The sequence below is a fragment of the Zerene cesonia genome, chromosome 14 (assembly GCF_012273895.1).
Source record: "Zerene cesonia ecotype Mississippi chromosome 14, Zerene_cesonia_1.1, whole genome shotgun sequence".
Classification (NCBI taxonomy): Eukaryota; Metazoa; Arthropoda; class Insecta; order Lepidoptera; family Pieridae; genus Zerene; species Zerene cesonia.
Window position 1 is genome coordinate 576731 of NC_052115.1, and position 26094 is coordinate 602824.

At 33.1% G+C, this 26094-nt stretch overlaps 1 protein-coding gene across 1 annotated transcript in view; it reads left to right on the forward strand.

The window, feature by feature from the left end:
* Positions 1-5791: 5791 nt before the first annotated feature.
* The window catches only part of LOC119831639 (transcription factor SOX-4-like), a 76381-nt gene continuing 56078 nt past the window's right edge, over positions 5792-26094 (forward strand). The window contains exon 1 of the mRNA XM_038355073.1: positions 5792-6305. Within this exon, the coding sequence (XP_038211001.1) occupies positions 6186-6305 (120 nt within the window). The 5' untranslated portion in view covers positions 5792-6185. The remainder of the gene's footprint in view (positions 6306-26094) is intronic.

Below are 26094 nucleotides of genomic sequence, written 5' to 3' on the forward strand. Positions count from 1 at the left end.
TGATTCAAGAGGAAGATGTATATGTATGTACATCTATTAAACTACTACGAATTTAACGCGTGTGAAGCCGCGGGCAAAAGCTGGTTAATTTTTAAATCATAGTAAACATTTTGTTCCATGTGTACTCAGCTTTAACATTTAATATCATAATTTAATCACGACATTACATGTCTTTATAATTGCTAGTTCTGCCCCGCGGCGACGCGTGCTTTTTGAGCCCATTAAAACAGTAAGAAAGATGAAATCTCGACTCACTTAATTGTATTTACTAAGCGAGCCCGCGACGTCTTGCGAGATTTCATAATTACATTATCATTATTTTTTAAAGGTCAATTTCAAGTGAAATTCAACAGTTTTCGAGGGACAAACTCATTGACAAACATACAAATATGTTCTACTTCCCTTGTTCAACTGTAAAAACAACCAAGATACTCACTTTAACTGTTATGTAACATGTTTATATTTGTCTCATTTCTAGATAACTTGTCAGTTTTCATACGATTCTCATGATTATTTCTGTGTTTAATAGAAAATTTCCTATTTTCGAATTTGGTGTTTTACCTCCCTCACAGAAATATCTGTGACAGGGAAGTATAATTATTTTTAATTTTCTTTTTTCTAACACTTTTCGCGCCATTATAAAGTCATGACTTCGGCCTGTTGCAAATTCTAAATTGTTATATTATGATGTACTAGCTACGCCCCGGTTTTACCCGCGTAAGTCCGTATCCCGTAGGAATATCGGGATAAAGACTTGCCTATATGTTATTCCAGTTGTCCAGCTTTCTAGGTACCAAATTTTATTGCAATCGGTTCAGTAGTCTTTGCGTGAAAGAGCAACAAACACACACACATCCTTACAAACTTTCGCATTTATAATATTAGTAGGATTAGTAGGATTTCATACTTATACATGAAATTATTATTCCAATATTCTTATTAGGAATACTTATCGTATAGAGTATCGTAAATACCTTCTATTATGGGACAGTTAAGTTTCCGATAAAACTTACAACCTGGCCTACCAAATATTTATATCTATAAGAGAGAGAAAACAGAAAATGATTAGAATTATGTAAGAACCCTAGAAATTTATTAGAAACAAATTTTTATTCATTTAATAAAATCTCAATCTTAAATACATTTTTAATTGATTTATAAATGTATTTTTTTATTGTATCCTGTCACGAAGCCACGATCCTAGTGCAAGACAGGCTTAACCTCTGAACCACCGGGTCAATCAACAAGCTTCATATTAAAATATAACAGTATCTATAATAAAGAAAATCAGATTACAATTACTTGCCTTTAGTAACTCTGTTACTCTATGAACTCAACCGGTTATGGTGTGAGTGAGACAGATATATAAACAAGAGAGAGTGAAAGGGACAGCGTAGCGGGACAACTAGATGACCTATCTAATATTGTTCACCGGACCTTTACCAAAGTACAAACCACATAACGATTCTCCAAAAATACAAAATTGTATCTCATCCATTGCTGCTTCAATACGAGTAGCTTTGCCAGTAAATTGTACTTATAACGCAATGTACACTACGAGTTCTTTGATGCAGTTGTAGGGTATTGGGTAAGTTAAAAGTTGATCTTGGCCGGGTCTCTTGCGCATGTTTTTAACGCGATACATAATAATATAATAATCATATGATTCTTGTGAGGTTCTAATGTTGTTGGCTTTTGAGCGTCGATACTTATTATTTGAATTTCAATAGGATTGTATTGCATTTTATATCATAAGTAGCTGGTTATATGCGTTATAATTGAAATGTTATTGTCATAATGTGATATATAACATGTAATACGAATATTCATTGCTGCATGTGTGCTATTGGAAAAACAGCAATCGAATACATGATTTAACATTCGAGCAAATATGATATACTAACTGCGCCACGGTGTCACCCGCGTACGTCTGTATCCCGGGATAAAAAGCCTATGTGTTATTCCAGTTGTCTAGCTATCTACATACCAAATTTCATTGCAATCGGTTCAGCAGTTTTTGCGTGAAATAGTAACAAACATACATACACATACATATATATCCATCCTCACAAACTTTCACATTTATAATATTAGGCGAGAAATAGTAGCATGCTACTACGTACGGTGAGTGGGGGAGCCAGAGGCCCGTTTTCTTTTCCTCACCCTTTCTAGTCCATTCCTTCTTTCCTATCGTCCTTATCCCTTAAAGACGGGCAGCGCATCCGCAGAGGTACGACTTCTGCGAATGTTCATGGGAGGTGGTGATCGCTTACCATCAGACGAACCACCAGCTCAGTTGCCCGCTAATAGCATTATAAAAAAATCTAAACCCCCCGACATAAGAACTTAATTTCCCTTTAAAAAGTAAAAAATAATAAAAGAAACCGTATCTTAAAGTACCTAAGAATGCATTATCAATTCTTAAACAACTTATAACAGTTTGTTGTCTGTGACCTGTGTTATTACTTTGGGGGTTAAAAAAAGCCTACGAATCTTATGTCTCTTTGTCATAAAGAACAATAAAACATCAAAAATAATTAATTAGATCACGTTGAGGTAGGTAACAGTATAGTCATATGTTTACAAAAGTGTCAAATATCCACGTAACTGACTCATTCATGGCCAAAGGAACTGATCATAGCGTAGTCAGCAGATTTTGTGAACTATCGCTTGTGCCTTGCTTTGCTTTTTTAATAACCTTAATAAGTTACTGTATTATTAATTTCATACTTGATCACTAGATGATGAAAGCCTATTTCAGGTCGACGAGAAACTGGAAGACACAGAGGCTTTTTAGGGGAGGTATTTTATTGTGAGACAAATAATAATTAGATGTTTACTTCAATATATATTATACTAATTCGTACATTATTTAAAAAAAATTGTTGTTTTTTCGGTATTTCCAGGACAAAGACATCTGAGGAGTCTTAAGGAGATTCTAGATTCATTAATTAGAAGCACGAACGATTATCTAGTGCCTTTGCATACAAAGCTGATCACCTTTGTGTGTTTGTTTGAACGCGCTTATCTCGAGAATTACTGAACTGTTTTTACAAATTCATCGTTTGATATGTACGTGATTCGTAAGTACTATCTCCGTAGGTATGCTATATGCCTGTAGCTATAGCCCTACACATATAGCATATATACGCATATGCTATATGCGTAGGCGTATGGCTACGGGCGAAGCCGGAATGAAACGCTTGTTTTGACATTCAGTATTGAAGACCTTGATCAAGAATACTCTGCTTCTTAGACTGAAGACTATTCTATACTTATATATACTTTACAACCTTATGTAAATCATTAAGAAATTATCAATTTAAATGCATCACTGATTTATATTTATCGAACATAATGACACATAATATGATGCATGGCTGACGGAGTGCTGCCGTGTCAGCATTTTGTCGATGATTCAATATTTCCTAGCGTTTAATTGTTATAGATGTTATTGATTAAATGATTACGCGTGTATAATAGTATCAAGGTTCAGAAATCACTTATTTATAGGCATTTATATAAGCGCAAAGGTGGACTTACTGATCTTACAACACAGCGAAATCGGGATGCAAGGCTAGTATCCTTCCTACTAATAATCCTGCTAATATTATAAATGCGAAAGTTTGTAAGGATATGTGTGTGTTTGTTGCTCTTTCACGCAAAAACTACAGAACCGATTGCAATGAAATTTGGTACGTAGACAGCTGGACAACTGGAATAACATATAGGCAACTTTAATTTTTAGTTTTATAGCATTGAATTCAAAATTTCTAATATAGGCAACTTTTTATCCCGATATTCCTACGGGACACGGACTTACGCGGGCGAAACCGCGGGACGCAGCTAGTCAAAATATAAATATATGCGAATATAGGACGCCGATTGAACCAATATGAAATATTTAACGTAAAGAATTTCAGCCCGTACCGAAAATAAATCTTTCACGTGAAATAAAATTCCGTAATTACTCAGTCGAGCCTTTAACAGAATTTCAAATATTTTGCGTTCATAAAATTGATATGCTTTTGTATATATGTATGAGTTTTATTAAAGTTTTATATTTTTTTATTTGAAAGTCCATCACCTCTCGACAGCAATTGGGCCAGCTCGCACCGAAGCTGCCACACCTCACAGAAGACTGGCGTAAGAAAGTATGTTTGCCTTTTAAGGAAGCAAACGATTTTAAGAAGGATTTTTGTCTGGAGATAGTTAGGAGGATAGAGAGTGACATGATCTACTATATAGATGTTTCTACAGTGAAACATCTCATTCCCCTGCGAATTTCCTTTTAAAACAAGTTATTAATACTTATTTTATTAGTGAAACATCAGCTGTGTGGCGTTAAAAGTAAAAATATGTACCGCGGACACCTGATAGACATTTGTTTGGTTATTGTTTATAGCATACGGGCGGAACTCGGATTAATAAGAGCTGTTGAATTATTTATTTAATTAATTATTATGTATTTGTTTGATTATATATTACCCAAAAATGTTACTTGGTAAAGAGCTTTCTCATTTTAAAGAACAATTAAAACAGGTCGATCGGTTATTGAGTTAAATTGAAATAAATGATATTGCTTGATTGCATGCTTTTTGCTATTATTAATATTAGTACTTATAGATATCTAGCTCTTACGCTAAGCCAAGGTAGGTACCCCTATAGTGCAGCTACAGACCATGGTATAGATATTCATACAATGATATATTTATAGTAATCCCTATATTTCCGTTGACATGTGCACTAAGTTGTTGCTAGGCTAAGTCTGATTAAGTTTTGACAGTTTTGTATCAGCTTTTTTCAACCGGTGGCCCATAAGCTAAAGAGATAACATATAACCAATATTTAGATTACTTATGCCCATATGGAACCTGATTATGTTTTTTTAGCATTGGTTTAATATTTATAGGTAAATTTAAATTATTTTCAACTGCGTAACCGCTTTAATTTTAAACAATTGTATAGAACTATTACTTAATTTAATTGATTTAGTCCTTAAAGTGAAGCCTTAAGGTACATTTTACAATATGTCATAGAAAAGCGTTAATTGTCCTTTCATATTCCATAATATACTATATTATTTTAAATGCATATAGCAATGTAAGCATCGCTACCAAACAGATGAAACAATATTAATTCGCCTTTAGCCAGATGAATGACCTACTAAAAAATATAACCAATTCAATACTTTATTTTCATTTTTTGTACATCAGGAAGGTTTCAATCTGTTAATATATATATTTGTATTGCGCTAAGGTCATGTTGAAATGATTACTAAACAGTTTATATTATCTGAAGGAGCATGTCAATGTGACTAATGGAATCAATTGTTCATTACAATAGATTCCAATTTACACGTAATAATTCAATAACGTTTTATAGTTTATCTTAATGATGGATTATTGTAATGTTACATAGTATTCGAACAATTGATGTGTATATAATATTATTAGTAATTATAGAATTAAGATTTTTGTTAGAAGTTAAATGGCGAATTGTAGATCATTTTTAATATCTATCTATACAAAACATAAACAAAACGATAGATTGTATAGATATCTAAACACGTTCTCGTTCGTGTCATAAATTCAATGCGATTGCAAATCGGAAATAAACTATAAAACTAATTTTTATAACGTGCATCATCGAGTCGATGCTCTTAATGTAAATAAGTGCGTTCGAGGCGACGGGCCGAGCGCGAGTGAGGCGCGCGGGGCGGGGCGCCTGCGCGGCGCGGGGCGGCGGGCGGCGGGCGGCGGGGGGCGGCGAACAGCTGAGCGTGTATATTGACACCACTCTGCATGTTGCCGAGTAGTTAGTAAGATCTCTGTCATCGCGGAGTGCGCACGTAGCCGCCAAACGTTATGCGACTTACGCCGCTTGATAAATAAACGTACGCGGCACACTGAAATTATGACTTTTGGACTAATCGCCGTAACAGAAGAAAGCGGCAGATTATTAGTTCTAGATCGAAAATTAAGAATAGTGTCGAGATATTGGGAAGTCTACGGCGATTGCTCTGCCGAGAGGCTCCCTAAGCAGAGGCTACTTTTTGGACTTTAAAAGTTTGCGAAAGTTTTTTTTTTTATAGACACAAACAAATTAGTATTAGTGTTAAGTGCAATAGGTGAACTGTGTTGTGTTGTTTTTATTTTTGGGGGATTTTTTTTTGGATTCACAAAATGGTTCCACAACAAATATCGGATGTGAGGTCCTTAACGCCTACATCCAGTGGTGTTCCCATTTTTGGTTCACAACTTGTCGACAAAAATTCGTCGACACCATACACTGATGCCACTCAGGTAAGTCCCTAGGAATCATTTTGAATTTGGAACATAGGTGCTAGAAAACGTTTGAAAATTAACGGCCCGTGGCGTTCGAAATTACAACTGTCAACCGTAAAATTAAACGATTCATTTTTTGAATTTTAATTGCGATGTTAATATTAATGATTGAAAATAAAGTGTTAATAAATTAAATTGAACATAAATATCGCGTGGCCAAGTTAAAAATTGCCCCTTAATTATAAAGGAAGTGAAAAAATAAAATATTTAAACTTTTTAGTACGTTTTAGTCAACATAATTAAACTTGCAAATATAAGATATCATTTACATAAATATCATTAATTTATGGGTCGCGTTCAAATTATTTGTTTACAAACTTCACCATAAATATTGATAAAATTAACGACAAAAAATTATTAATAATAATTATTCGAGGTAATTCCAAATGCTATTATTTAATACAATAAAAATTAAAATATTGAAAGATACACAAAATAAAGTTGTATAAGTGAATATGAACTATTAGATAAAATATAATGCGTAATAAAATAATGACTAAAGTGGAAATATAAATTGTAAACATGTTGTGAAAATTTAATGCGTAGTGTTTTTTTCAGAGAACAGATAAAAATGCGTAAACCGTTTTTGATAAAATAGAAAATGCAAATTTGTTATCATATCCCTAAAAGCATTTGGTTAAAATAATAAACAAACAGTTTATATTATTTATTATCTTTATCTATATTGTCCATAGTATCTTTAACTTTTTTACAATCTTTATAAGACTATGAGTGACGATTAAAGAGATTTAAAAATAGAATTTGAAAATTACAATTATTAATAAAAATTGTTTTTATGAAAAGGTTTTTTTTTCACGTGAAAATAACAAAATAATTATATATTAATCAAGAAATATTGCAATATTTTTACTCAAAATAAATATGTACTGACAATAAATGAGAAACTTTTTAAAGACAAATTGAAAAAAACATTACATACTGTACTTATATTGAAAAGTTCTGTTTCAAATAGATAGTGCAATGGAAATAAAATAATAGCTGTTAGATATAAAATTAAATTGAAATAAAGTTATGATAAACAGTATATTCTAGTCAACCAAATTCACCCATACATTTCATTATATTGTATGATACCTATTCGCTGGAAAAATTATTGATTTAGACAATATCATGATTTGCAAATAATATGTGTCAATTGTTTAAAATTTAATACGTGAGTTGGTAAATAAAAACATGATACAAAATGAAATGATCCTTCCAATAATTCACGGATAAACATTCAAATAAAAACTGCGTATCTATTAATATAATGGATTTTATATTTATAATTAAGTATAAAGTGAAAAATAATAGTAAAATCTATAGTAAGCATATTAATTCACAAAATTTTTATTCAATTCTCTAAAAACTATGTACTATCTTTTTTATTAAATTAATTTGCCATCAAATAACGTTTTATTAAAGTGAATTTATTGCTTGTCAGAAAGTAATTTAATAAATGGAATCGTCGTTGTATTCAGATTTTATTATAGCCCTTAGAAGTCTAGATTATAGATTAAAAAAATTTGAAACGCGACAAAATAAATTTTAATTTTGCGTGAGCTAACACATTGCTAACAAATTTTCATAATTAATTACTGTTTAAGAAATTTCTGGCGTTACCGTTGCGTGTTTTTATCAAAAATAAAAACAATTTAATATTCAAATAATCTTATAAACAACATTAAGGACTCGTAAAATCTACATAAATATAACCGTACTTACGCTAAGCGATGTAAATAAATTTAAATTCTTTTTAATAATTAAAAGTCCTTGTAGCATCCAAGTTTTTATTTTAATTTAATTAGATATATCTTTAAAAAATTATTTTCTGCAAAAAATTTCATAACACTTCCTTGATTTTAAATTAATGTTAAATATATAATATAATATCTTAAAATTATATTAAAATTTTGTAAGTGCATCTTCATGATTTAGATATATTACACACTAGCTGCGCCACTTAGTTTCACTCGCATAAGTCCGTATCCCGTAGGAATATCGGGATAAAAAGCCTATATGTTATTCCAGTTGTCCAGCTGTCTGGATACCCAATTTTATTGCAATCGGTTTTGTAGTTTTTGCGTGAAAGAGTAACAAACATACACACATCCTTACAAACTTTCGCATTTATAATATCAGGAGGTAGGATTACAACAATTGTTTACATTAATAATTTGCTAAATATTCTATATTCAGATAGGTAAGTTACGAATACTAGTCATTACAATATTTAATATGTGATCGAAGGCACGTAGGTATCTTTTAGTTGAAATAAAAATTTGAAAAATTGTAATCAAATGTATATATTTAATCATTTTTTAAACGCTTAGTCATACCAGTCAGAGCTATATAACGCACGTGTAGATATTTTAGTACATAAATAATAAAAAGTAAAATTAAAGGTCGCTATTCAAGGCCTGTTAAAGTCCTGCCATATATATAGAAGCTACAATATAAGGATTCGCTAAGATTTCATATGCAATTGACGATTTGACCACGTTATCGGATTCCGCTCTCATTCGACGCTGAAGTATAAAGTTATAGCTGTCGTAACAATTGATAAAATGAAATTATTGAGCGTCAGTTTATTGCAAGATCGAGTGGAATACGTAAAATGCGCCAGCGCACACCAGAGTGCATTAACATTTCAATGTCATCTCGTAATATTTTTAGTTCCCCTCGCATGTGTGCGTGGCCTTTCACGTTCACATTCAAAATACTCCTTCAGTACTAGGAAATGTTCATCTGGGGTCATTCGCATCGCAATTGAACAAAACGTTGAAGCGATTCTTGTATCATTCGGCCTCAGCTCTCCCTATTGATTTTGGGTAAGCGTTAGATTATGCTGATCACGACTCGCAGAGCGATCTCAGCAGGTTTCAGAAATGCCAGGTCGACGCTGTTAGTCATTATACTGTCACTTCGTAAAATAATTTGTGTTCGAGGCCTTTGACCCCAGCTAACCAGCTCACTTACAATAGCGTATTAAAATTTTACAAGCGCAAATCGTGCCTGTAATATAAGGAAACGATTAATTAGGATTGTATCATTGTTATGTGATAAATTACAATAGCTTTTGTAATTATAATGATTTCAATAGTCACGAGATGATATTGTATGCAAAAATTTAATTGTAGTATTCTATTACGCTTATCATCGATTGAGAAATTTTTAAGGTCATAGATTACACGAGGTTTAAACGGAATAGTTATTTTTTGTTGCGAATAAAAAATAAAAGCGTGGAGATTCGGACTGTAGGTAATCCGGCCGACGATGGGCGAACCTCTAGCATGTGTTTTTTGTTCTGTTTTTTATTCCACATGTATCGAAGGCAGGTATAGCAACAAGATCTATTTTCAAGGTTGAACCGCTCAGTAACATTTACGAGTTGCGATCGTAGCATTCACCAATTGTTAGATTAAGGATCTGAAAAACTATCCACGATTGCTTTTAATTTACTTCTAACACTTCCTGCAAACAAAAGCGTTGCACGACCAAAGTTGGCTTTTTCTTCGTGCTAGTCTGCTATAATGTTTATTACAACTTCCACTCACGAAACTCCAGGTCTTGGTATTTAGGGAATTCTCATTAGCTTTGCTTTAAGTTTTTTGATTGCATCTAAAACCTGGCGATAACATCGTACTTGACTTTCCAACGATCCATTTGTGTGTTCAAAGATACGGCTATAATTCCGGCTAAAATACGATATTAGCCCCAACTGTAAAATAAGTGAACGTATTAAATTTATGGATTAAGAAATTTTCGTCGTGGAAAGTAACGAGATATTTTCATGACTTAAATTGAAATTTGAATGAGGCGCCGGCACGGTAAGACAATAAATTAAACGTTTAAGGCTGGACGCTTTCAAAATCAATTTTGTGTGAATCCTTTCCTCAAGTTTATCGCTTAAGTAAGTAAATTTATGTACCCTAATGCGCTGTTGGCAGCGTTGGAAATCAAGGTTTGATTGTAAAATACGTGCCCATGTCGGCGTATGCAATTTGCTCTACACTTGTGGGTGGCGTTTTAATGGTGCCATTATAGAGGAGAACGGCGATTGTTGCACAAGAATTACCTTCGTGTATAGACATATTACCTGGATGTTTGTTTCATATTAAAATCTTAATTTAATGCGAACGTTTGCTGACATTTCAGCGGATCGCGGATTTAATTTATTTCGCACAAGTCCCACTGCGACTTGTAATATTGTATCGTGTTCTAATGTTTATATTAACGTTGGCGAAATTTTACATGGGAATTTTAAAGCCACAATATCAAGTTGCGAAACTCAGCCGGTGACATGTGAAAACAGAAAGTCCAGCGAATAGCAATAAATTCGCCGTGGCCACGTCGACGCCGACTGAAAATCGCAACGAGCAACTTCCCCACGAAACACCAAAACTCAACCATATATCTTTCAATTTCGCATAAGCTCGAGTCCGCCGGTTGATTGTAAACACGCCGGATTTTAGCAAATTAAGTTGAAATTCGTTCATTCAACCTATTTACGTTGTTTTCGCAAACTGCTATAAATCTGTATTATAGGAAGGGGAAACAACAGGATAAGATTACCAATTCGACGCTTTTGCTTTCCTCAACTTGTGCATTAAAACGTGAAAATTGTTTCAGCGTAACTAGTTGTCATATGGGTGAATCACTTTTAAATTACAGGAAAACCCACTGTCCATGGCACTTTTCCACGACTATGAGTCTAATCAGACGTTTGAAGCTTTTAATGACTAATATTGCACAACAGTTAGGACTTTGGAAAAACATCAATTTCATTGATTTCTTTACTACTATTCATTAGAAGTAACCATAACCCTTTAACGATCCCATTTGTATAGACGGAAATGAAGCAAGATCTAATCAGTAAATAAATTAGAAACTCTCTACTGAATGTCGATTCAGTAGCAACATGGTTTCGCTTATTAATGTCCCGGGTCTGATTATCTTCAGTTTAGCGAACCAATTAACTTTGGACGTCGAAATTGAATCGGGATTGAGCTTCATTAATGTCGCTCTGTGCTCTATTAGATCTCTTTTATTTGAACTGCAACTCACATGGACTAAAAAGGCAACATTGTAATTGCCGTATCAGGATAGTTCCGATAAATCACAAATTGACTGCGGGATTGTAAATGTTTGAGAATGTAATTTCTTTACAGCTATGATTGTTGGGAGGTAATAAACGGAATGAGGGCATCAGACGCTCGAGCGAGCTAAAACTTAATACGTCGTGTTTACTCCTTTCCAAACAAGCTCACTCCATTTCGATTTTATTGGTGCTGATATTTCTTGCGAAATATATATTCTGGTCGGAGGTACGTAATTATCTATAGTCATATTTGCCTTAAGGAGGTAGCCTTAACCCTCGTACAAGTTGATTAGGTGTTTGTACAGGGGCAAGTTTATTGTATAAGTTTGATTGGAAAGTAATGGAAGGTCGTGGAGGCATAAAACTTACATTATTGGTGTTTTTTCGTTGTGATACAGCTAACAATGCTTTCGTTTGTTGATTTGAGATTTGTTTCTTGCGACTTATTTCTTGCTGACCTTCTTATTGCGTTTATTCCGTATTTGTAATTGAATTTATTGCTAATTTCGCGTTCAATGGACAGTTTTACAATATTTTTTCCGTAATGCGCCGTATTTGGTGCGGTTGTTACTGTCTTGTTTTTCTATAGGCAGTAAAACCCGTATGTTAATGACTCTAGATTATTTTCATAGTTTTATAAATGTCTCGGGCGAATTATTTTCGCATTATTATATCGGTATAAAAAGTCAAACGTCTTTAATAGTGTCATTAAAGTTACTTTGAACTTTTCAAAATAAATGTCGACCTTCTATAAAATTTAAAAGGTTACGTATAGCTAATAAAATCTGTCAGGTCAGAAAAATTGCTTCTGATAACGCTCGTTTTATTATTTTTTAATGCGCAAATTTGAATACTAATTTTATTATGTGCCATAATTGCTACTATTTCGCTTTTACCGAGTCCTCATTTTCCGAGGAAAAGCTTGAAAAAGGCGCTTTATTGAGTTAATTAAGATAGCAGTATTTGGAAATTGTTTAATGGAAGGCTCTTTTGACTTGATAATTAGCGAAGACGAACAATCATTGGTAATTGTCCATTTTCATTTAATTCTGCACCACGGAACATTGAAAACCATAAACTTTACGACGCTCTCAAATTGCAGGACGCCTGTATTAACTTTCTAAAAAGAAATTTCTTAAAACTAGAACCTCTGAGCTTCGAGTTATTTAACTTTATTACTCCCTTCCTTATCAGCTGTCTTGGTTTACGGCGTAATTAATTTGCTTATATGACTTGCTGAGGCTAACATTTTTCCTGCTGTGTCGACAGCATATTTCTAACCTCTTTTATTTTTAAATCCACTTTCATCTCGCAATTATTCGCATACGTCTTTGATAGATTATTGAAACACAAATATAATATTTCAGATTGTTGTTACAGTAATTTTTTTGTGTATCAAGATTACCTTTTTTGTTTCTCAATCTTGACCTCTAAGTAAACGTAACAAAATCCAATTTAGGCTGGATAAATTCACCTTTTTAGTTGTTGCCGTATCGGCAATGACCTTTAGAACTTTAATTTCGTTCAGTTGGAACCGGTTGCGATCTACGGCAGACCTGTTTCTATGTTCTATCGATCTAATCTCGTCTATTTCATGTTACCGTATTATTATGTTTAACTACATATTGCTTTGAGCGATGGAATCACATTTGGCTGTTCAAATTATCATATTTTCTTTATTCTCGATGGGAGTTTGTGGAAGTTTCGCTGTTGCTAACTGAAATTATTTTTTTAACTGAACATAACGAACCTTCTGGAGCCTCGAGTGAAATCTCGAAAGTTTCGGACCGGGAACTTTTCCTCTGATATTCACTCGCTCCGGTAATCGCGTTAGCCGTTTAACTTGTGGACAGATTCTTTTATACAATTAGCTTCTTATTCAATTGGAAAAAAAGTTGCGTTTAGCAAAGTTCGACTGGCATGAGGCTCCGAACTTCCCGATTCAAAAAGCGGCAATCGAGTTCTGGATTCGTGATTCATAACCGAATAAATTGGGTCTCTGCAATCGATAGCATTATACGTGAAATCAAGAAAATTTTGCGTGTAGACGTGGTATGTTGGTATCGTGAAATATTTTTGTCAGGTATACAGTTAAAGTCAATACAGAATTCTTTGCGGGCTGCCGTCCTGGGAGTTAACGCTTAACTTAAAATTTAAACACGTTGCATCCAGCCACGATTCGTTTGCAGTGAGACTGGTTCCGTCCATATTTCACTTAGTTAGAAATGTACTGGGGCTTGCTGTAATCCTTATTAGTTTGAGCGTAAGAGTTATGTTTATCTGTTGTTTTATCTAGTTAGGGAACCGCGTAATTTGTTTCGTTATTTTGTTGCGCCCCAAGAGTTTTCGGATGATTTACGTCGCCTGTAACGTGACTTAGAGAACTGCGAATCCCTTGGATGTCAGTGAAATTAATCATCCGACTTGAATTTCCCCTTGCCTTCGAAATTCCCTTTTACGCTTTTTTTGTAAAGTCGAACATCTGGTTAGGTTGACAGCTGATTTTAATAAAGCGATGGCGATGCTGGAGCCCAAATTTTTAAATATTTTTTTTCGCTTTAAATAGCTACAATCAATAATACTTATTTATTTATTAACATAGAGTTATTTATTTGCTATTTGATATAATAAAAATGTCAAAATTTATAACGCTTTAATATTCAATGAGTTTATCAAGCATTAGATTACACGAAACTTCAGACATTGAGGGAATATTTTATAAAGTGTTTTAGTCGATTGAATAAATATATCATGTTATTATAACCTTAATTAAAGCTTACTAAAGCGGGGTAGTATGTAGCTACTAGTAACTCATAAAACATTAACAATTTTGCTCTAAAAATAGCCCATTTTTTTTCAAAATAGACCGATTTACAAAAAAGTTAGTGGCTTACGTTGAGTAATATTTTAACGTTATGTTCAATTGAAATGTTTTGATAGTTCAACTATGTCTAGACGTAATTGATGTTTATACAAACAAGAAGGCGAACAAAATTTGTTTGTTATTTTCACGAGCCAAGACTTTAATGGTCGAGATATTTAAACGAAAACTGTTGAACTGCGTAATTAAATAAACCCTAATATTTGTTCACAAACTAGCTTTTGTCCGCGGCTTTGCATGCGTTAAACTCGGAGTACTTTAATAGATGTTATTATACATATAAACCTTCCTATCTATCTATAAAAAAAAACCATCAAAATCCGTTGCGTAATTTTAAAAAATCATACATTGGGACTCAGTGATAGACAGAGAAAATGACTTTGTTTTATATTATATAGTGATATTTAGTTATACATATAAAATATTTAATTCGATACGAAGATTTTAACCAAGTTTCATCTGTTATTAACTAAGATAAGATTGCCCTATAGAATACATATATGGTATTGACTATTGGCCCCATACCCCACTGAGTTCCACAGTGGTATAGGACCATAAATGTCTGTCATTATTGATATGGCATTCTCAACTTGTTAAGTGAACATAAAAATGGAATTAGGATATCCTTTGTATCCTTTCTATCTTCAGGGTACAGGGTAATTTTATAAAAATTTCATCTTTTTAAATAATAAAAGTAACAGTCTATAAATAAATTGTAATACTCATATGATTAAAGTCCTGGCAATATATGCTATTGACGATGAATTGTAGATTTTAAAGACATTTTAACGGTTTTTAATCGCGTTTTATTACTTTACATTTCTTGATATCCCGATGTCTTAGATATTATAAAAATGTGAATTTTATTGAAATTTTGTAGTTTCTACTATAATTGGTTTTGTTGTATATTACTTATGTTTAAACAATAATGTATACATAAGTTGATAGTAGTATATAGGTAGGTAGTTTGTCCCTGTAATTGTTAACAATAAAATGACGATATTAATTATTTTTCTTTTATTTACAGGTATGTTCATTCTTATTTGCTAGTACGCATTGTAAGTATACATCAAAAACTGTCTTATTATTTATATAAGTAAGATGCGTAAGTTTTATCAATATAGGTAAAGCATTTTTAATTGATAATTTAAAGCTAACCTCTGAATTGTGCCTATAGAACACATAAAAAGTACCAACCTGATACTCAAATAAATTAGGAATTATTAGCATCATTAAACATAAAATAAAACCTACAGCGATGTCCATGAATCTTTCATTATTAATCATCAGCCAATCATATAAAGGTCTTAATTAATTCAAGCAAGTATTTGCATAATTCATCACCGATCCTTAATATTAAAATGTTCGTGCAATAAAAAATAAGAATTACTGGCTAAAGGAGTCACCTTAATCAATTTGACGTGTGGTGCGGTCTCACGGTATCATGCCGTTTGCATGACGCTTTGGGGACCAAGTTTTTCGCTTGAGATTCGCATGCTATAGCGTATCTTGTACGAATTTTAATTTAGATAAGATATGTATTAGTTGGTATGCGTATTGTAAATGTAATAAATATATATAGAAATGGAGAATAAACAGTATGTACATAGTATTAATGCTCGTAAATGGTAAAATTATATTTTTTAATGATTGGGAATTTCAATGTCTTAACAGAACAATTTAATTTAGTTATGTTTGTGTCTAGTTTTTATTGAGCAAGCTTAACTTAGTACTGGAAAGGGTATGTAATATGTTTGTAAGATTCGACTACATTCATACATTTATTCAACTCTTAATAGTAATAAATACATTGGGGGTCACCTTAAAGTTTTAAGGCCGAAGGAACTAATTCCAGTGAGAGAAAAAGACAGAACAATATAGATGGTTCAGTGCCATCGCTTTCCTACACTGGAATTAGTACTTTTTTAACGCGTCACACTTGCCCCCTGGTCTTCGGTCTTAGCCTTGGTACGGACGAGTTTGGCTTCACAACTATCCTACTAAGAAACATGGATACAGTTTGAAATAACGCGTATTTAACTATTATCTGCATATTATGCAAGCATGCAATTTAATAAGTAGTGTGTAATCCAAATAAAACGCTTAATGTATATTGCAGTTTCTTTACGTAACTGAGGAAGGGTTATCAAGTATTAACTTCAAGTTTATATGATTATATTTATTCTAGTCTAGTAATAAAAACCGTTATTAATTTTCTGCAGTTTAGGGCTAAGACTGTTTATGTATCTATGTCTTTTTCACCGAAACCACTGAAGCGATTTGAATAAAATTTGATTCAGATACAGTTTGAGACCCGGGGGTGTTTTTATCCCGGAAGTCGCACGATAACGGGTCTATACGGTATTACGCGAGTGAAGCAGCGGGCTCCAACTAATTCAACAAATTTGAGTTTGGAATTGTGTGGACGGGCCATAAAAAATAAGGCCAGACCGGTCCGGTAAGCCTCAGATAAGTATCTTGCGCATCATTTTTGGACTTATTAATTTATCATTTTAAAATTAATGTCAACAACGTATTACTGTCTCATAAGTTAAAGGGTCTTAACACGGTTAAAATTATATTCATTTTCGTAAGTAGCCTCTTTATGTGTTTTTTGATAACGTCAGATGCACGTTTGAGTTTAGATTTTACTAGTAATTATGTATTACCGAGACTTAGAAATAGATCGCTATGAAACGGAGAAGAATTTATTTGTCTTTAGAATGCGAGCAAAACCGTGTGATAAAGTTGCTTTTATAAAACGTTATTACGCATTTGAGAGAGCGGTAACATTTCGCTAAATTGGAATCTACGACTTGGCAGTTGGCGTAATTAAAATTTCAATAATATACTTTCCCGTTTGAGCTGTTGCTAAGCGAGCAAAATTACGAAATTTATAGAAAATAACTACCTTTCTATTACCTATGTGAACATATGTGTTTAATTTTTAAAACTATTTCAAATTCCTCCGAAAAACGTACTCAAAATGTGAAAAATTTATTTAATTCGCTCGCATAATCAAAACGTTCCACATTTCGCTAACATCCACGCTTCAAATACACGCTATTAAATTTATTTCGTGTCTGTTAACTAAATTTTCACGAAACTTGAAACTCGTAGTAAATTTTATTACCGTAAAATATATTACTGTCATCTAGAAAAAGTGTAATGAATGCCGCGCTCTGCAAGACATGTAAATGTAGACGATTTATGAAGATGGCCGCCGAAATATGGCTTAGACATTCGAACTTCTCCCGCGTTTTTTCGGCGAACTTGCAAATACCTGGATGAATTGATATCGGATCGCGTCCCCTTCATCGGTTTTCTTCTAGTTTTGTTGATTCCGGTAAATCGTGATTGAGTATAGTTTTCCGGTAACCAATTCTATTTATGCCTTCTTTTCGGAGCAATCGCAATAAATAAGTTGGTAATAGACCATTAAATGGCTTGATTATTGTTAGCCCCGGCTTCGCCCGTGGTACATATATCACTCGGTGAAGATGCAGCTTTCCAATGGAAAAGGAATTTTTGAAATCGGTACAGCAGTTTTTGCGTGAAAGCGTACAAAAATACAAAAATTCTCTCTTTGTATTAGTTAAGATAGAGACACACGACATGAATAAGAACTTGATATTTCTGTTACAACTTTTCATTTATATTTTACTTTTATAGAATTTCTTTCTGTCTCCACTGAAAACAAATCTGACGCAAACGGCTAGTCTTGAATAGGTGAAGCTTAGTCGTCGTAGTCATACTAATATTTGCTGGCCTCCCCTAGGACTCAGGATGTTCGGATGCACAAACAACGTGTCTCCTGGATCTAGATTAATCTGGATCGTGCAAATACTAAATGTAACTTACTAACTCCAAGCACTAAATGAAAATAATCTTTGTAGAGACTTGATCATGGGAAAGTTGAATGGTTTATCTGAATTTTTAGAATACATTAAAACTATGGCGAACTATACTTGTATTATAGCTTTCTTTTTGTCTCGTTATCTAAACATTAACCCCTGTTTCGAAGATTTTTCAAGTATAACCAGATATGTTAGTGTTTTTTACAGATACAGATGACAAATTGACATAGATAAAGATATTTTTTCCATGCGCAAATCATTAATCTCATTAAATAAACTATCTAGTGTTCTCTATGTCCATACTCGGCTACACTCTTTGGCCATCGTTGCGCTCTAAAGAAACCTAACCGTGTTAAGTTCGTGGTTATATTTTGTTTGATTTTATGATAATCGCCTGCATGACAAATATTTAAGGCACCGTTGACAATTGTCAGTGTATAAACGACTCTAACATTGACGACAAAAGGTATGTTATTGTTTGCTATAGTTCGGGCTATTTCCATGACAAATAGAATCACAGAGGAAATAGTAATGCGATGCAAAGAAGAATAAACAGTAATAATGATGACGATAAGTACTCTACGAAATAGGAACGAACGGTTTAATCGAACTGACAAATAGTAGTTTATTAATGTTCTTATAAGAAAAATGCTGGGCAGATTTCTTGGGCTTATTAAAGATAAATTGGTTAAGATATGATAATACAACCTAGATAGATAGATAGAAATGAAATCGAACAACGCCGCGGTTAACAGCTAGTAAACGAAAAGACCTCTAACGTGAGGCGTAAATTAATCAATGAATAAATAAAACGGTACAAAGAATAAACTGAAACAATCACCAATTTCAACGGAAAACAATTCAAGTATAAATAACATCTCCATCTTTATTGAAAGTGGAAAAAAGAAAATATAAAGACTTTCGTTATAAAAGCTGACGCTATAAAGATGTTCTTCGAGATAGTTACGGCATAAAATATCGGATAGTTTCTCATCTATAATACATTTGAAGTGATCTGTAATGAAATTCATCGGCATTACTATCGCTTAAACGGACGTAAAGTGCTCACTTCATCCAGGACCCGTAACGAGCGAGCACCAACTTTTTATTAAGCGCATGTGAGCTATAAATTTTACATTTACAGCGTTGAAAACTCGACCACTTTGTTGGTAGGCCATAAAAAGTTCAATTCGTAACAAAGTACAGGATCGCTTCCAACGAATCGCATCTGCGTCCGTTTCTAAACTTATTGATTGGCTGCATCTGGCGGAGGTTCGTATGCTAGACATATACGTCATTCCACATCAAAATATTCAAGTGGAATCGAGATTATCCCAAGCGGTTACTAACTTTCCGACTCCGGTATCCGCTTTGAATATCAACTGCGGGCGTTCTTTATGGCGCCGTTTCCCTGTTCCAGTCGAAGTCTAATCAGTGTTGATTGTCACGCCTGATTCGGACAGGTCAACTCCAGAAAGGGTGGAAAATAGTCGCTCAGATTACGTTTGTATCGAGTCCGTAATGCGCCTCATTTCCTACCGGATCTAGAGGATAAGGAAACTTCTGACAACCCCGAAAAGAATGACCCTTAAGTCAAGCGCTCCGATACCTTTGATCCAAAGTTGAAATTAACTCGAAAACAAAGACAGCCCTGAGTATTCGGAGTCGAGTAACTCGTTCAAAGTTTAATTAGAGCCGTTTTCTAGTCCATTGAATAGTCTAATCAAAGCGATAAAAACGGTATCATGTAAATCAATCAATGGATCATATTCTCTTTTTCTCATTCCAGTAATGAAGCTTCGCATTTTCCACGGATATCTAGAAGTTCTTTTGAAATTTGCCGATACGTCAGGTAGCATAAACGTACATCTTGTATGAGTCAATTTAATTCTGCACTAATGTGGATTTACCAAGTAGCTATTTAATAAATTGCGTTCGCGTTCATTCGATATTATAGAGAATCGAGGTTCTTAAAAACATATCAAACGATGGAAGGCTCTGTGCGATCTCTTAAGGTAATGTGTTTATAATTATACACTTATGTGTCTTGGTTCGTGACAGTAACGGGTAAATCGAGGTAATGGTTTGACCGTGCTTTTACGAGGATCAAATGGGTTCGTAATGGAAGCTGTTTTATGTTAAATATGAAGTGTTAAATATTGGAATCTGGCTCGGTTTGCGTTTTACGATATGGCTGTTGTGTTTATGATGTTTTTTAATTATACTTTGTATATTAAATGGAGAAGTACTGTGCTTAATAAGCTGAAAGTATAAGATGTCGATGCGATTAAATGATATAAAAATAACATTCATATTTTATGTACAAAATTCTGTGCAGGTTTATATAACTTCTACAATTACATTTATTATATAAAAGAATCACAAACCACTCTCCAATATCTTATTAAATATACCCAAACTCCATTTTTGATCATCATTTATGTGCTAAAGCAAAAAGTCACATTCAGAAAATAACAAACCTTCACCACTGAGTAACGAACAACCTTACAAACTATTATCCAAGTCGGTTAAAATGATTGTCGCACAGTTCCCAAGTAAGCTGATCCGTTATTCCAAACATAGTGGCTAGCGAAACGGCCATAGGAAAATTACGGTTCATTTTTTGTTCTCATACTATGATGTCATTACATAATTATATCAGCTGGCTGATTCTTAGTATTGCAACGTTGGTTTCCACGTATTTATCCGATTACTGGTGTATGTTTTTTCAGTATACGTGGGCTCGTGAGATAATCATTAGTTTCGAGGGCAGTTAAGGTGGATCGACAAAATGCTTTGAGGTTATGGGCGATAAATTAAAATTTAAAGAGCTTTTGTGTTCTTTTTTCTGATTTTTTAATAAGAGCGAAATCGCTCGTAAATTAAACTATATAATAAATATATAGTATACTAGCTATACGCCCCGGCTTCCCCCGTGGTACATATATAGCCTATGCCACTCAGTAACATTGCAAATGGTGAAAGAATTTTTTAAATCGGTCCAGTGTTTTTTGCGTGAAAACGTTAGAAACATACAAAAATACAAGTAAGTTTTTCAAAAACAACATAGTTTAACTTTTAAGCGATACCTTTTAAAATATTATTATAAGTGCCAAAGTATGAATACATTTCAATAACCATGATTGATTGAACTATAAAATACTTCAGTAAATATATAAAGTAGCAGAGGTAGTAATAACTCTGGAAGATCTCTGGAAGACGTTCGCAGACTTATTGTAGTATGATCAAATAGTATCTAATTCGATTCCCAGTGAAAACAAATCCTTCAGAAAGACGACCACACCCATGTTTATCCAACACTTGTCCAAAATTCGCTTACCAACCGGGATCGTAACCAATCTAAAGGGATTAAGCGGTAAATCGAATCTAGACTTCAATTTGATCACTAAAAGTCTAGAAATAGTTCGGAACTCCACGTGTACGCTACGCAAATGTTGCGATAAACGTTAGTATGTAGCTAGTTTATACGCATGGACTTCGAATATCTGTCTAGAATTATATGTAATCGGCTCATTTTGGTAGGAAGACGTAAATGCATGCAGAGCAAGAGTTCATATAGAGAAATCATTTATGCGTCTGGTAGTGAAATGGTCAACAGGTTCTAGATTTAATTAATGTGGATATATGTCCTAGTCTTATCAACATCAAATAGAATGCTATTTGAAGTCTGGAAAGGAAATTATATATAGATACTGCGTAGTTTATTCTGTTTTCTAAACTATCCACTGTCATTTAAAGAGGCAATATTAGACTTGTTTCTTCATAACAGTGTTTGTAACCAACACAGAACAACAAGTAACTCTTTTTGGGAATTCCTTCACCAGTAAAGCGTTTGTATGTTATATAGTATAGTATAGTATTGATTGACTGATTGATAGTCAATCAATATAGTTAAATAATTCTAAGATATTCTGAATCCTTCTCTACGTTATTGATGCTAACTGTCAAAACATATTATTATATGTATATCACAAGAAGCTAATTGTTTTAATGTTTAATACCAGTTTACTACCAACTAAATGTTCGCCCCCGCTTCGCCCGTGGTACATATATAGGTGTCAAGCGGGTATCATGATTCCTGTCTTATCCCAGGGGAGGATTGATTCGGGATAAAAATTCAAGAAGTCAGCTCATACTCTATCTGTATACCAAATTTCATTAAAATTCGTTCAGTAGTTCGAGCGTGATTGACGGACAAGCATTCAAACAAACTTTATATATGCTATGATAGTGTGCCACTCAGTGAAGTTACAAATCGGTTCAGCGGTTTTCGCGTGATAACGTTACAAACATACATAAGTTTCCTCTTTATAGTATTAGTGTAGTTGAAGCATTGACCAGCAGAGGTCAAAATGCGATGGTCCACTTTTAACCATGTCATCCTACTGTCACCACAAAACGTACCGCCTATGAATGAGTCAGGCGCATTCTCGAAATAAAATTAATACGCATTCAATGCAAATTTATTAAAAATACTATAATACGTGATTATTTAGGCCACCAGGTCACTACGTAATTATGAATTGATCTAATTAAAATACGTGTGTCGCTTTTGTTGTATCCTTGCAGTGTTTTACCTGTATTTCAGGTAGTTGATGCATATTTCGGTTTGCTAGTTTGTATGTTTGTTACACGTAAAACTGCTGATCGGATGTGTATTGAATTTGGTACAGGGGATAGTGTAGACACGAGTCAAGCTATGTGCTTCAGTTAGCAGCATAATAATATACTATAAAATATAATACTAGTGATTTTATACAAATAAATAAATAAAAAATGCTTCAGTCTTAGTCTATATTAGACTATTTTTAAAGAGAGGTTTTATAGTGTTAATACTAAACAGATTTTGATGGAAATTGAGAAAAAAGTAAATTAAATATATAGTGAATAACACATACCCAAAAAGTTGATTCGTCTGTTTTTGTATAGTGAATGGTATAGTAAATATTACGTATGTAATAAACTATTGGCGTCTTACCGTCTGTCTGTGTAACGCCAACTAAATTGTAAACAGAGTCGTTAACATTATTTCTATTAATATAGCGTATTATTGTTATTTAAATATTTTTACGGTGTACATGTGGTACCGTCGGCAATGAAAGCCGATATTTTTTACGTAAATTAATGGCATCATTAACTAAATTGTAAACAGAGTCGTTAACATCGTTTCTATTAATGTAACATATTGTTATTTAAATGTAATTCACCCTGCATTCTGTCGGTACTTGTCCGGCGGTACAGTCAGCAATCAAACTTATACAATATGATGTAAATTTTTCGCATAATTTTAAATGAATGCCATCATACATTATAGCGAATTCTCAATAAAACTTTTTCTCATTTAATAACAACTGATAATTTTAAGCGACGTTCGTTGCTGACCGTTTAAACTAAAAGACTCGATATACGATAAAAGTTAAATTTCTGTTTTTTTGTTATTACTGAATTTATTTTAAAGTAATGAATATACGTATATTATAAAGGAATAAGGATGAATACATTTTTTGATCATTAATTAATTTTCAATGTCGGTTAATATCTGTTCATTTATTTTAATAAAATATATGTACGATATCTAAAGAAAAGTTACGTAACTCTCCCCCAAAAATTACTGAACCGTTTTCGATAAAACTCTATACAAATATTCGTCGCAAAACCAGACCAAACCGCAGTCAGAATCTAGTGCTTATATAAACACTAAACAGTGCTATCTGTTACATCACTACACGCGCATTGCTTTCGATATAAATACGAACACGTGTGGAGTGGACTCATGTTAGGTAAGGCCTAGGTTATACGCATGACCTAGGCGACTAGCGTATACTAAACTCGAGCTAGAACATAATGAAGTACTTTTCAACCAACTTCAAAAAGGAGGAGACTGTCTATGCGATTATGTTTGTGCGTTTCTCACAAACTACTTAACTGGATGAATAGATTTTTATGATTCTTTTTTTATTTGAAAGCTGGTGCCTCAACTAGTTACATCTAAATTTGGTCCAGTTCTAACAATGAATACGGTCTAGGTTTAGAATTTTTTAATTATAACTAGAACAAGAGGATATTACTTCATTCTCGGTCACCAGGCCTCTCTTTTATTTATTTTTATTTTAATTACGGTTATTTTAAATGCTATTTGAACCTATTTCAAATACATACGTATACCATATAAAAATATACTTATGTTCGTAATTAACTACGAAATGACTTGACCGGTTTTTATGAAATTTTTGTATCTAATAAGTCTGAGAATAAGATAAACAAGTATTTTTCATATCACTATGATTAGCAGAACCAGCGGAAGATTTAACGGGTCAGCTAGCGTATATTACACGTCTGCTAAATAATTAATATAATGTTCAATTATTCCATATCATCCGAAGATAGTGCATGCTCACTTGTGTGATATCATTGTATACTCTATAGTTATATAAATATTATGTAGGTACATAGAACTACTGATAATAAATGTATAGGTCTAAAATAATTTACTTACTGACTTAGTCAATTTTATAGGATATGAATATAAGAGATCGAAGACGAAACTGTTACGGTTTTTTGTTAAAATAAAACGCTAACGCAAGTTTCCTAATAAGAAATAAGAAAAATAAAATATTTAAACATGCTCCTTCGTTACTTAAACCTCATCAGAAACCGTCTACCACTTTAACATAATTGCTGAACATACAGACAGAAAATTCCACTCAAAAACATATTTCTACAAACCTGCCGACTATAACGTGTTAATATAATATAATAAAAAACACGGTCCTCAATAAAACGAATGCCCCAATCAAGGATACATAATAATATCTCAACACAATATCGGGCCTTTGCCCCCCCGAAGGACCACTTACGATAAAACTACTCAAAGCTGATAGCGGACCACACGCTCTTTATAACTTATTATATATATAATATATATCATTAAACATATCACGGTAATTATATGAAGGTTTACATTGTTTTTACATGTTTATTTGACGCGAGTCCTCGTAAATTTTATGCCTGTTTTAAACAATTTTGCTATGCTATTTAGCAAAGATTGAAATATAAATATACTTAATTTGATTTTAGAAGTTCCGTGTCAGAAAAAGGATTTATGTGATTAAATTCGTGATTGCATAGGACGGGGAGTTTTAGTGACGTGTACCATTTAAGACGACCTTTTACGAAGCATTTGCGTACGAATATATCAAAAAATGTTTAGTAGTTTTGTCTTGTCAGATTATACACATATCGATAAATAATTATAGTGGAATGCCAATTCCTATGCTTCTTTTATCATAACCTATTAATTTGTAATAACTGTTGTATATTCGTAATATAAACGTTACTCTATCAGCCTGTTTGTATGTCTGTCTGACTGTCTCTGCTTCATATAAATCGTTTCGATTTGTATGAAATTTGATATCGAGATAGTATGAAACCTGAGAAAGGACATAGAATACTTTTTATCCCGGAAATCCAACGAGAATAAATTATGCGAGAAAAACCTCGGAACGGTCTGTATTTCACTTTGACAAGGTAGACGAAGCCGCGGGCGGGATGCTAGTCCTAATGTAAATTTAATTACAATTTATATAATAAAATATTATTTGGCAACGATTATTTAATTAGAGCGACGTTATCACAGCAAATATTTAATTTCGTGGTCGATGCGACATTATCAAATAGCATGTCCTATTTAATTTAATGAGGATATGTTTTAGTTGAAATTCATTTATTTGACTAATATTTTTTCGTATAATTTGAATTCGTATTGACAGAATATATGCAACTGTTTTAAATATTTCTATAAAATAAAAATTAGAAACGTAATTAATTTCAATAGTATCGATATAAAACTCAAATTAACTTTTAATTGCTTTTCTCCATTCCCTCCTG